This window comes from Artemia franciscana, chromosome 18 (assembly GCF_032884065.1).
Source record: "Artemia franciscana chromosome 18, ASM3288406v1, whole genome shotgun sequence".
Classification (NCBI taxonomy): Eukaryota; Metazoa; Arthropoda; class Branchiopoda; order Anostraca; family Artemiidae; genus Artemia; species Artemia franciscana.
This window is the reverse complement of record NC_088880.1, coordinates 22,302,302-22,316,644: the sequence shown is the minus strand read 5'-3', so window position 1 is coordinate 22,316,644 and position 14,343 is coordinate 22,302,302. Positions and strand designations below refer to the sequence as shown.

Sequence of the window (14,343 nt, the reverse complement as noted above, 5' to 3'; positions counted from 1 at the left end):
AGTTTTTTTTTTTTTTTTTTTTTTTTTTTTTTTTAGGAGTAATTAATAACTAATTAATAAGGTTCATATAGAAATTTTGATAGTGTAAACTTCGGAGGGGGCTCGTTGGATTGGCATTCAGACGTTCTAGTGCCCTATTGGTGGCGGTGTCCTGAGGTGGATACCCCCCACACCTCGTATTTTCCCGAAATACGTCTGATAGGAATATTGAGATGGCCATTTTGTTGTCTTAGAAACTTCGAAAAGAACTCATTCGATTAGAAATTGAAAGGACTAGTGCCCTTTTAATAGTCGAAAGTGATTGGAGGGCAACTAATCCCTCCTCCCACGCCCACCAAAGAAAGGATGATCGTATAACCTTTAGATGAAACACATTGGATTGGTAATCAGAAGCTCTAGTACTCTTTTTAAGATTCAGAGTGATCGCAGGGTGGATACCCCCCCCCCACACCTCGCATTTTCCTGAAACGTATTGGATTTTAATGTTGAGATGGCCATTTGTTGTCGTAGAAACTTCGAAAACAGCTCATTTGATTGGAAATTGAAAGGGCCAGTGCCCTTTTTAATATTCGAAAGTGATTAGAAGGTGACTATCCCTCTCCTTCCCTACGTCAACCATTTCCACAAACAAATCCAATGAAAAATCGGAGATTGCCATTTTGTTCAACGTAATTGAAAGGTCCGGAAGTTATGTGTGTGAGGATAGTAACCCTCCACATCCCTCAGGGCAAGAGTTGTAAGTTATGTATAAATTCTACTGTCCTTTCCAAGGTTCAGAGTGATTGGGGGCTGGATAATCTCCGCCCCCCAAACCTCGTATTTTCCCGTAATGCATCTGATAGAAATTTTGAGATGGCCATTTTTTGTCGTAGAAACTTCGAAAAGGGCTGATTCGATTGGAAATTTGAATGGGCTAGTGCTCTTTTCATTAGTTAAAAATGATTTGAGGCAACAACTCCCTCCACGCCCATCAATTCCCAAAACGCAATTAGTCAAAATTTTAAGATAGCCGTTTTATTCGGTGGAATTGAAAGGTCTGGAAATTATGTCTTTGACGACCCCCATACCTTCTCAAGACCAGAACATAATTTGCACTTTACTGGAAAAAAAAATGGCTCATTAGATATATATATATATATATATATATATATATATATATATATATATATATATATATATATATATATATATATATATATATATATATATATATATATATATATATATATATATATATATATATATATATATATCAAATAAGAAATGTCAGAATATGTCAATTGAACTGACAATCCACGTTCATTTGTTTGTATGTTTTTTTCAGTAAAGTACAAATTTTCTGGTCTTGAGAGGGCATAGGGTTTATCAGCCCTACCATTTTGTTCGTTTTGAGTTTGACTCGGCTATTCATTGTAATATCTGTTCGTTTTGAGTTTAATTTATTTATTGATAGTGATTTGTGGTAATTTTACGCTTGGAAGATCATTTGACTTTATTTTTGCTCATTCGTGGCCTAATGGAGCTCTTTACTTTTCTTTGAAAAACTTGTCTTGTAGAAATTTTTTTTTTAATTAATTTGCATCTAAGACCTTTCCTCCTTGCTTTTGTTGATTGACGTTTACCTCTTATGCTACCCATCTCCAAGTGTTTTTATAGTTAAGCCAAACTAAAGAACACTGGCTAGATTCACCACCTATAGCCACTCCTATGCTCTCCATACGTTTTGTCTGTAAGCATTGTAAAAAGTTATGTTAAAGCTAGAATATTGTTCTCTACCCATATTGTAAGCTTAACTTCTTATTCTCATAGTTTTCTAATTCGATGACTCTATTTCATAAAATTCGAGTTTCTCTGACAATACTGAAAATAAAGGGTATGGGTTTGGGTTTTAGAGAATAGTAGTATGATTTCCTGCAAGATCCTGTGCATATATGCAGAGTGCCTTTCGGATGGCCTCCTATCGCCAATGTCTTCTTAAAAACTCCACTTTTAGCCCTCCAATTGCACAGATTGAAATTCCCTGCTTAACTTTACAAGTGTGACATGTTCAACATTTATGGAATCTGGAATTACCGTTTGAGTGTGGACATCATGCGAATACTAGTCACAAAACTGAAATCAGCAACTATGGAAATCCTTAAATACGTGCTAATTTTTATTTTCATTTTTTATTATGGATGTCTATTTTGTAATACTTGTCTTATATTAGAAACTAATTAGTTGAAAAATCCGCGTAATTCATTTTTCTAAGTTAAATACCATTTGTGAAATGTGTGCTTATTGTTTTTTGGTTTAAGACAGTCAATCTTAGGTCTTAAAGATGTTTAAGACATAGTATTCAATTATTAAAGACCATTTTTAATAATTTCTGACGACCATGAGTGAACAAAACATCCGAGATGGGCCATAACATTACTTATTTGCGAGGTAGATCCTCTACTCACACACATGGAAAATCCTTGTATGACTCTGTTTTAAAGAAGATGTAAAGTGTCCACCTTTTTACTAAAATGCATCTATGAGGCCTGACGTCCATGATTGAATAAAACATCTGAGGTGGGTCATAACATCGCATATGTGTGGGGTGGACCCAAGGGCTTTTACTACAGGCCCTCTACCCATACAGATTGAAAATCCTTGTATGACTCTGTTTTAAAGAAGGTGTAAATTGCTTACCTTTCTATTGAAATGGTTTTATGAAGTTTCCGTTTTATGATGCATATTTGCATGATTCCTTTCCCTGGAGCTGATCTTGTCAAATATCCCGTAGAAGTACATGTTTTTATCTCTTGGCAATTCTGGCTAAAACGGCTATCTTGAAATTTTGGTGGGACCAACTGTGGCACTTCTAAGACGCCTGGGGATCCCCGGGGTGGTGTGGGATTTTTCAGTTTGCTCCGATTCGTTTTGGTCTTTAAAAAGAGTACTTGAAATAAGAATTTGTGATCGATTTTTGCCTTCTCTAACTTTCTATGACCATTCGTCCTATATGATAGATACAAGGGAAGAATAAATGAGCTATAGAAGGCAGACACGTTGGTCTTTGTTAATTCGATGCTATTGTGCTATGTGCTATATGATACAGAGGAATATTCTTTTCAGAATTTAAATTTTATATGTTTTACTAGAAAACATGATTTATGGGCAACTTCGTCTTGCTACCTAGGGAATTAGGAACACAGGACTCTGTACTGTAACTAACTTCCTTGGCTGTTTTTCTCTGATTAAAATGTTATCTGTGTCTATATTTGCTCTCAAAGCCTCATTTATCAACCAAATTCAATTCAATCATATATATTTAAACAAAAACACATAATTACATGTACATAATCTGCCAGGAAAGCACAAAAGTGCTTGACTAGGGCAGAAACTTAAACAACGAATCAACTGGATTTATCAAAAAAAAAGAGAAAAAAAGGGGGGTGACGAAGAGAAAGAAAAGGAAAAAAAGAAAAAGAAAGAAAAGAAAAACACCGAAAAGAGGAGGACCGCACGATATTCAAATCTAAACAGTATTTCTGTAATGACCCTTCACTGCTCGCTTGAAGGTAATAAGGTTATTTGAGTTCCGGATTTCCAAGGGGATTGAATTCCAGGTAGCTGATGCAAAAAATCTAATTAAAAAAAAAAGTTCTTTTTGTTGACGGTGTCTCGTGGACAATGTCACATGAATTTGTAATGATGCATAATGGTATGATCCATACCATTAAATAAAAAGTCCTCTTGTTTTTCCTTAGAACCCTAGGGAGGTCCTAAAGTACTTTTTTTTATTGATAGGTGGTTTTTTAGTCTTAGTTAAAGAAATTTATTTTTTCATTAAATCAGCTTTGCTTGAAGAGTATCTAAACCCCATTTAAATTTTGGCCCAATGATTTTATTGGAATCTTTTGATTATGCCATTTATTTTTTCGTTCTAGGTTGCTCAAGCTGGTTTGTTAGAGCTGAACTCCAATAATAACGAAGAAATTCAAAAGGAAGCGATATGTCAAAGGAAATCTCGTTTTTTGAGGGCTTTAGCAAGGGAGTATATCGTGCTATGAACTGTCTCTCAAAAATATTTTTATAACTCGATTTTTTTCTGATTATTATATGTTTATGTTTTATCATTGTTAAAGTCGGCAAAGATTTTCCCTTGTTTTAATCTTATTAAATGTTGGAAACATATTTTTACTATCTCTTCTTAATGGAATTGAAAGGCCAAGATTGCTCCTCTGTTGAAAATATATTTACACTTGCATTATTTCTATCCTTATCCTTATTTCTATCCTTATTCTTGAGAAGATGCCTATCCTTGTTTCTGAGAAGACGTTATCCTGTGATTTCCTCTATGCTTCTCCCATAATGCTCCTGTTTTAGAGTGTTTTTGCGAACTGATTCCCCTCCAGGTTTTTCTTAAGTGTTGATCATGGTTGTTATTTTTAAAATGACCTTTTCTGCTTATCACCATTAATGACCAATAATGCTTGAATGTTAGTAACAAATTACCATAAAGTATTTTTTTTTTTTTACTAAGATCAAATTCCATCTTCTTAAAAGTTCCACTTTGTTTACATTTGATATACATGTTAGAATAAAAATATGTTTCATGTAACTATATATTTTGTCGGAGATCTATAACGATATGAGGCAAGGGGTAAAATTGAGTTTGCTCTGAAATTCTACAATTTCTGGCTTAAGAGATGAATATTTTGCCAAAACGTGAGATGTTTCCTGGGTATTAATGGTATACTTGTATTTTTGAAAACGAAGAATAGTTGCCCAGCTAAAGCAAAAACACTTTTGGGTCAAGTACACAAATAAAATACTTTGTGGAACATTTTTACCTATCTGCAAGGATCTCTGAATCCAATGTTTGCTATAGACGGTAGTCTATCTATTATTATTCTCTTTCCTACTTTGTAATTTCAAGAAGATGGGTCTAAGCCTTTCTTTCCCCCTTGATACCTCCCTGATTCCTTTGAATTCCATTAAGGTGCTTTCCGTGGTTCACCTTAAGAATCAAGATTGCGATTGGCAGAATTATGCTACATTGCTAAAACAATTTTGTTGAAGCCTAAAATTGTGGAGACCAGTTAACTTGAAAAACCAAGCAGAAGTTTTAAATTTTCATGCATAAAACTCTAGAATTACCCCCTTTCATGACAAGTCCTTATTTTTAATCGAATTCAATGAAAAATATATAATTCCTGACCAAAAAGACACGCTGATTTTGAATATGCTCATAAAAATCTTCTAAAGTAAGTAGAAAAGAATCTGTTCAAAGTTCAATTCCTTGGTCTCTCTGAGAAAAGCAACCTGATCAAATGCTAGCTGAAGCGACAGAGAAGTCCTGCTGAGCAAGACACTTTTTCTAAAAGAAAAAATCTTTTATTCAGAATTGAAAACTTCGAAAAAAAACGCTAATTACAACTCTACCATTGATGATACTCAAGATAATCAGCAAAGCAATTTTTCCGTTTATTAATGCTTAGCATTATGCCACGTTTAGAGCAAATCGAAAACGGTCTTGACTCTACTTGCTTTAGAGACCACATCTCTCATCTTTAGTGTTGAGAAACAAAGCTAGTCCACTGCTTTCCCAAACCACTAAGATGGACATCGTCTTAAACAGTAGCACCACAACTTCTTCGTCTTATTTTGTTAATTACAATTACAACAGCCAGCTGGAAAATGCTTCCTTTTTTCGTCTTCAACTATGGCATAGACACGAGTCCTCTCACGACACTGTCAAAACTTAAGAACTATCAATTTTCATTAAGGATACAAGAGAGTGTCAAAACATTGGCATTGTAGAGTGTCAAATCAACAGGACTCCAAAAAAGCCAGCGTCTCCATTTCATCAACTTTTTATCTTTTCTATAGGCTGTCCTTTTCTGTTCAGAAAGGTCTACACCCCCTCCCATACTCCCCATAGGATCATTATGATCTTTTGCTGCTTGAGGAGCTAAGGTAACGGAAGTAGACCCATCATAATTTTTTCTCTTAAAGGAGGCTACCTCTGTGTCATGGTAGTTGGAGGCAGACAGAACCGTCTTGGAATCCGTCCATTTATAGACAACGATCGATCTTCAATGTTTTTGGTCTCACAAAACGGGGTTAGTTTTCAAAATATCATTTACAGCTCTTTTTTTTCAACATGCATTAATCATATGAGACGTGAGCGGTACTAAAATTAGCTAATTTCATTTCAACAACAAGTTAGTTGGCTGGTTCAAAAATTAAAATGGCAAAGAAAATGCTAAAAAAATTGTCTTGGGCAGAGTTACCTTTTGTTTTCTTCCCTAGAACCCAAATGGTGACAGGTTTTACAACCTCTCGTTTTAAATTACGACTGTAGTCCTCAAAAGAACACCGGAATGTATTTAAAAAATAAGAAATATTTTTAAATATTCAAGGCCCAGATCAAACATTCCACATCAAAGATATATAAAATCAAGTATCAAAGAAACACAGTGAATGTTTTTTGAAATACACTTATCTATTTATCTATCTAGTGAATGTATTGAGACGATAGAACTTGCATTGTTTGAGGGGCTCGGATCTAGATGGTATTTTTTCGTTCATCAAAACTCAACAAAAAGTTCTACAGTGACGCCACTGTTGCCAGATTGGCTTGTTTCAAGCCCCGGTGGCTTATTTCTCTGGGCTGGGGCGGGCGTTTTTTTTTGCGGGGTTCTTGGGGCGGAAAACTGGGCTTATTATTTTTTAATTTGGCTTGTTTTGGGCTTTTTTCTACTCCAAAAAATAATATTTCTTATTTAGTTTTTAAGATTTTTTTTTCAAGTTCAAGTTCATTCTTTTACAAAACTTTCGAGGAAAGAAAAGGAACGGATTTAAGGAAAAGTTTACCCTACGATTCACTAAAGAAGAAGAAGAAAATAAGAAATATGAATCACATGGAAATATGTACTGCAGCATGTTACTAGTTACAATTATTTAATAGAAATGTTTCATCTACAAAACATGGATAAAGGTAAGACTCCAAAAACTTTTTTCTTGGAATTGTGTTTGAAATAGATTGAGATGGACTTCATAACCCCCAAGCATGGAACACTCAAAATGCTACAAACGAATACCTTGCAGTTCTACTTTTGTCCTAGGTCGTTTTGAATTTGCTTCTTGTAATCTATGATTTAGTTTGTTTTCATCAGTATTTTATGTCAATTTCAAGGTTATTTGACTTAAGGCTGGATTCTTCTGCCTACTCAGACCCATGCTCAGACCTGACTTAGACAAAATGGAGACCCAGGCAGTGGGCTCTATATGGGTCCATGACTATTTTATAATGAAAAATGAAGATCAAAGCTCATCATCAGATTCAAGCATTGAATTCTTCTTGACTTTTGAATCTAGAGATCAATCAAATTGTAGTGGGGTCCACAGGCTCTCCTGGGTGACCACTCATTTGACACGTCATCATTACAAGACTTATGGCCCAACTTTGAAATCTGGGTGATCTCTCTATACATGCTAGGTCATCAGTCCATAGAAAGGTCACCCAGACTGGGTCATCAACCCAAAGAGAGGTCACCTAGACTGGGTCATCAACCCATAGAGAGGTCACCCAGACTTCAAGGTTGGTCCATCTGTCCCTGTAGTGATGACCTGTCAAATGAGCGGTCACCCAGATAAAAACTTTTGGACCCCACTCTCAAATTGGGTGATTGTCGTTTTTATTCAAGGGTTGTAAATTATGTAACATCTATATTCAAGGGTCAAAGGAAATTCAACTGTTGAATCTAGTGCCAATCTTTAATCCTCATTGCTGTTGTAAGAAAGTTGCATACCCTATTGGATTCAGGTAGCTTCCTAGACAAGGTTTGCCTGTTATTAAAAAGCATATTTTTGGTGGAAGTTGAGCAGGTAGTTTACTGACTTTATGATAGAGGCATGCTTATTTGAAATGCCTAGATTTTAACTGTATAATTTTGGGCTGTATAGAAGAATGAAGATGCCTAACACCTATTCATGTATTTTGAGAGGCCCTTAATTACCTTCTGTGGCTAATTGCTGGTCAGTTTTAGTGACAGCAAGGGCATGAAAATGGCAAACTTCAGAACAAGCAAATATTCAACTAAGGATACCTCTAATGTAATGGGTATTATGGAGATTTGCATTTTTTAGCACTTCTCTGACTGCTGCACTACTTTATGTTTATTTATTTTTTTTTTTTTTTACAAAACAGTCAAATTAAAAAGAAAATTAGCAGACTAAATATCAGCTAATACTCCATTACTGCAAAATCTACAGAAGATGAAAACCCAAATATAAAACCTAAACATAAATATCCTATCAAAACCTTCATTCATGTTAAAATTGACCCTATTAGACTATGTATGCAATACTGACCCATTATCTAAGACAAAAGATGAAAGTATTATTGGGAGCCAATGTGCCAACATAGATACCTTAGATGTTACCTGCAGATGTTGAGTGTGTGCAATTAAGTATAGCAGATGAACTGCCCTTTCAGACTTGAATGAAAATTGAACCAACCATGCCTAAGACCATGACTTATGTCAAGTTTGGATGTGAAGACCCTAGCTCAAATGGGGCAAGAGAGAGGAGACTTTCAGTGCTGAAGAAAATTGAGCTTCTTGTTTAATTCAGTATAACTTATGTTTAGATTGATGGTTCTTAATGAAAGCTAGATCAAAGATGCCTAAAATCATTACTCAAATCAAACTCTGAGATCAAGGACCCTAGCTCAAAGAGATTGAGGGAATTTGGAGTGTTGAAAAAAGTTTAATTTTGCAGTTTTCAATGAAAGTCAGATCAAATTCCAAACTCTTCATCTCTTGAGATGAAGACTCTAGGCTAAATAGTATGAGGGGGAGTCAGATTGAAGTGTTCAAAAAGTTGATTTTTTTCGTTTTGTTTGTATAGTATATGAGTGTAGTGACAGATTTGAATCAAAGATGGACAAAAAATGCCAAAAATCATGAATCACATCAAGTGTTGAGATGAAGATCCTAGGTCAAATAGGAAAGGAAAATAGGGTTTGAAGTTTAGAAAAAAAAAGAATTTTCATTTGACTGTGAACCAGTGAATCAATTGTCAAGTTTATATGGAAATTGAAACAAAGATGCCTGATACCATTACTGATATTAACTTCTGATCTAAAGACCTTAAGTAAAATAGGGCCAAACCGAGTTCTTCAGTTTATTAGCATAACTTATGAAAGAGGTATTAAATTTAAATAAAAGTTGAAAAACTACTCATAGCAAAATACCACTGCATTTGATCCTACTAAATTTTTTCAGACTTGTTTTATCAGAAATATTATTTGTGGAGACTTAGAGATATAGCCTTTGTTGTTAATTGCAGACACTCATGACACGCCATCTACTCCTCCAAGAAAAAAAGATCGCAAAAGGGTCTACAACCCTAAATGGGAGCAGGAACCTGATTTCAAAGGATGGCTACAGCCTTTGTCTGGGAACAACACAAAAGCCTGCTGCAAAATCTGCAATGGAGCAGTACTCCGAGCTCACAAGTCTGATTTGCATCAGCATTACAATTCAGCCAAACATAAGAAGAACTCTCAAGCCATGAGGATTCAGGAACCTGTTATAAGCCATGGTAAGTTGGAAATGTGTTAGCACCTTAACAGTGCACAAAAGGGATATCTCAGCTACAGTGCTTTGACAGAAAGATCGCTGGAAAGCTTTTCTTTCCTGACCTAATCCTGACTCTCAAGAGCCTGATAAGGGCCCTTGCCAAGAAGAGCCAAAAGACCACAGCAAAAGTATCATAGCTGACACATCCATTTAATGTTTGCTTAAACAATTTTTTTCAGTCAGCTTGAGCTCAAGGAGTATTTATTTGTTTGTGTAAAAAAATTTTTGGTGTTGGGTTCTGACTAGTTAAGATATAATACAAGAATAACTCGCCTCCTTTTTTACAAAACTGGATGGAACTTGCTTTACCAGGTTACAAATTATTTTTGTAAATTGTAAATATTGCTGTATTTGTGAACCTTCAATACACTGAACAAGCACCGTAGAGAATTAAAAAAAATCAGTGCTTATCCTCTTTAGGCTGATTCTCTATTACACTCTATTCTTCTGAGTTAATACAGGTTTCATGAAATTATGTTTCAATTTCAATCCTCCCTTTTGATGCTTTTATAGTATATGTACAAGGAGATAGAGTGTAAGGAGGCAAAGGCCAGAAGGCCGAAAAGATTTATATAGCCTCAATCTTCATTACATATTCAGGGCCTCACTACATGCAGAACTAGTAGCCTAGACTGTGGTTTGTCAGCTCAAACGATTGAAGTAAAAAAAAATATCACAAACTGGATGTTATAATATCAAAGCTTTTTATTCAAAGTCGATACCTGAGAATATGAGGCTTTCCTCAACCTCAGCCTGTAGGGCGTCTTTACCCTTGCGTTAGATGCTTATCCAAAGCTTGCACAAAAAGTCAGTTTAGTCTTCTTCCAAATTATTTCTCACTTTTAAAAGTGAGTAACTGTTGAAAGCAGTGCAGGAATTATTTGACACTTTGCAGATTAACCTGCCGAATTAAAACCCCATTCTTTTCTTAGGAATTACTCAGCTCGATGTCAAAGCACGAAAAGCAGAACTGATTTTGGCAGCACATGTCGCATGTCATTCATCGATTATGACTATTGACCACCTATCCACCATTATCAAGAGTGCTTTTCCTGGACCAGTTTCCGAGGCAACGAAATTGAAGAGAACAAAATGTTCAGCCCTTATCAAGAATGTTCTTGGACCAGAAAGTCTCCAAGAGATTGTTGCTGATGTTGGTGACAGCAGATATTCCCTTATTCTGGACGAATCGACCGACGTTGCCACCATGAAATTCATGTGTATTTGTGTGAGATACTATAGCCCCAAGATGAAGAAAGTTCTTTGTGCTACTTTGGGCATGGTTGAAGTACCTTCGACCACTTCTGTGATTTTACATCAAGAACTGAAAGACTTCTTAGCTTTATGTGGTATCCCCCTAAAAAATCTGATAGGTATTGGGACAGATGGAGCGAACAACATGTGTGGTGGGAACCATTCGCTGTTCACGTTATTACGAGATGACGGGTTGCCTCAACTCCAACTCTTCAAATGTGTATGTCACTCCCTACATTTATGTGCTTCCGAGGCTGTTGGAGAGCTTCCAAGCAATTTGGAGTTCATGCTCTCAGAGACTTACAAGTGGTTTAACGTTAGTCCTTTACGAAGAGAGGCATATCAGCAAATGTTCCAGCTCATAAACGATGGGAATACCCCGTTGAAAATGATTGCTCCTTCCAATACCCGTTGGCTGTCTCGATATAGAGCAGTCGTTCGGATACTCGAGCAGTATTCTGAGCTGTCAGCGCACTTTCGATTAGCGAAGGAAAAGGAACGTTGCTACACTGCCCGAATGCTCCATGATATGTACCTCGATGAACGAAATAAGGCATATATTGTTTTCTTGAAGCCATTATTGGCCGAATTTCAGAGAGTTAACCTCCTTTTCCAACACACTAACGCAGATCACTTTCGTTTATTTCAAGAGCTAAAAGAGTTTGTATTAAGTCTTCTGCAGAGAATATTGCACACGTCTGCAGTGTCATTAACAGTGAATATGGACTTCGAAATTTATTACCTTCCTACAGCCCAGGTTGACTACGGATACGAGTTCAATTTGGAGCTTGAAAGATCTAAGCTGACCAGTCATCAAAAGGAAGAAGTAAAGCTGCGTTGCCTCAAATTTCTCAAGACAGCTGCTAGAGCAGTTTTAAAGCGCTTGCCCCCAGCTCTTGATTCTCTGCTGAAACTGAAAGTGCTTTCTCCGACCATTTGTTTGTCGCAGTTGCGTCCTCGATTTAGTGATTTGCCTTTGGATGTTATTCCAGTGCTGAATATTAGTGAGTTAGAGAGTCAGTGGAGAAGACTCTTGGTAGTTGACTGGGCATCAGCTTGTGGCGGAGAAATTCCAAGTGACTCTTGTGAATTCTGGGTCAAGGTCCTGCACCATCTTGATCCAGCTGGTGTTCCTCCATGTCGTGACTTAGCGAGGTGGGCATTGACCCTCCTCAGCCTGCCAATAAGCAATGCTGTAGTTGAGAGGTCATTTTCTATGATGAATATTGTGAAGAACAAACTTCGGAATCGAATGTTGTTGCCTATGCTGAACTCAATAGTAGTCTTTCGGGTGTGGTTGTCAGTGTGTGGTATTTGCTGTTCCCAGTTTGAGCCTACTAAAAAAATGTTGCAGTTCAACAGTGAAATCTATAGGCTTGGGGGTTCCACTGCAACCACAGATATGAATTTTAACAATGATCTTGATGACATACTGGTTTTACTATAGAATTGCAGAACTGGCTCTATTTTCGTTTTCTTTTCATCTGATGCTGTTTTTCTCTTGGTGTTCTTTTCTAACTTCTTGAGTTGTAGATATACACTTAAAAAAAAAAAATTGATTTCCAACAAGAAAATGCGTTGAACTTTCAATTGCTTAAAAAAAAAATTATAATTGAATTTTCAGCAAAGGTGTAAAATCGAAAAAGTGAATGTGATCTTCAAGGATTTGTTTAACTTTCCAACAAAAAACGTTTAAAGTCCAGCGAAAAGTTTATATTTCATGTTCTCTAGACTTTCCAATACCCAATTTTTCAAAGTCCAACCAATTAGTTTGGAATTCCAATGAAAGAATTTTATATTTTACACTCTGCTGACTTTCCAAAAAAAAATTGAAAATCCAACGAAAAAGCTTAATATTCTACATTTTCCTGTTTATTCTAGCAAATAATGTTGAAAAAAGATACGAAATTATTTTTTAATAAGAGTTTTTTTTTTCAATTTGCACCTCAAGGTACGAATAGGAATTGAATAAGAAACCATCGGTTTAAAAAAAAAGAAAAACGAATGTTGGAATTCTTCAGATTCTGCGAAATTAATATAAAAATGAGCCCCTTCAGTGGAGCCAAAACTAGGAATCTTCGGGTTGAAGCCTGACTGGTAAAAGAAATCGATTGATAAGCTGCATTTAAAAACCAAAATGCTGTATTACAAGATAATCAGCCTTTGATATGCATATTTTCCTAAGGTGATGACGCTGAAATTTTAGCTTGCAGTTAGCTTTTTTAAATCAAAAGTTCCTCGTGTTCGTTCAATATATTGGTATTTCAGCTGTTGTAGCATTTTTTTTGTCAAAAGCTGTACATAGTATCTCATTTCTCAAAAATTATTTTTAATTTTTCTTACTTGAGGTACTAAGAGAATGTACCAAAAGTATTGAGAGTTTTCAATCATTGCGTTTATTCTCTTGAAGCTTTTTTCCTTTATATTACAAAATTTCAAGCTTCAATTATTTTCTTTTTTGCATTTTACCATTCTATCCAAAGAAGTAATTAAGCCTGTGTATTTCTTGTCGTGATAGTTTGGCCAAAATTCTGTTTTGTTCACAAAAATTATTTTGCTTATTGAAGAGATCTTATTGTGTTTTCTGTTACTTGTGAATTTTTTTTTGTTGTATTACGAAGTCAATACATTAAGAAATAGCTGAGAACCGCGTCCATTAAAACTAGGTGACGAGAAAAAAAAGGTTTTCAGTTAAAAGTCTTAACATCCGAAACAATCATAAAAGTTCAAAATATATAGCTGCCACGTAGCTGAAGGTAATTTTTAGATTAAATAATCTTGCTTCAAAATAGGTTTCTAAAGAGATAAACATAAAGAAAATATAATATTTTGTTACAAATTAAAAAAAATATCACTTATTAGGGCAGTAGGGCATGGGAAAGTGGCTTTATTTGTATATGGCTATAGCTTTCGGAAGGGCATGGAGAGGCGGCAACTCTGTTGAAAGGTGTAAATTCGGAGGGAAAACTGAAACTGTAAGGAATAAAAACATATTAGGATTCGCCTCGAGGGCTCGGCTGGGAAATGGCCCCTTTGTCTTTTTTATCTAGCTTTCATCTAAAATAGCAGCAGTCACAATTAAATGGTCCAACTTTGATCCTAGGTCTGAACACATAATCTTTGATTCCAAAAGTCTCGAGTTTGAAAATTCTATGGACGAATTTGTTTCCAAGTAAACAGTTTTACTTTCGCACCATAAGTTTGTCAATCCAAAGGCTTAGCGTCAGAAAAAAAACATGAGTTCAAAATATTTAGCTGCCATACAGCTTAAAAAAGAAACGAAAGATTAACTCGATATTAGGAGAGACCAGAGCTATGGGCTGCCATACAGCTTAAGGTATTTCTTTTATATTTCAAACTTAAAAGCAGAAAAAAATGTCAAGTATTCCCGCCTGCCGGGTAGGTTTATTCTTCTTCCCTGCAAATGTTGAGGGGAGATCAACAAAATTGAGACTCTTCCAGAAGTTTA

The 14,343-nt window shown here is 35.7% G+C and overlaps 2 protein-coding genes across 5 annotated transcripts in view; both read left to right on the top strand.

Moving 5' to 3' along the window:
- The window catches only part of LOC136038757 (integrator complex subunit 8-like), a 135,613-nt gene extending 131,510 nt beyond the window's left edge, over positions 1 to 4,103 (top strand). For all 4 annotated transcript variants that reach the window (XM_065722126.1, XM_065722127.1, XM_065722128.1 and 1 more), the window contains one exon: positions 3,918 to 4,103. In XM_065722126.1, the coding sequence (XP_065578198.1) occupies positions 3,918 to 4,040 (123 nt within the window). In that variant the 3' untranslated portion in view covers positions 4,041 to 4,103. The remainder of the gene's footprint in view (positions 1 to 3,917) is intronic.
- Positions 4,104 to 6,688: 2,585 nt separating this feature from the next.
- Positions 6,689 to 12,710, top strand: LOC136038756 (uncharacterized). The gene is made up of 3 exons (XM_065722124.1): positions 6,689 to 6,973; positions 9,328 to 9,582; positions 10,553 to 12,710. Exons 1-3 carry the CDS (start codon positions 6,946 to 6,948, stop codon positions 12,319 to 12,321), a joined length of 2,052 nt encoding a protein of 683 aa, XP_065578196.1. The 5' UTR covers positions 6,689 to 6,945; the 3' UTR covers positions 12,322 to 12,710.
- The last annotated feature ends 1,633 nt before the right edge of the window (positions 12,711 to 14,343 follow it).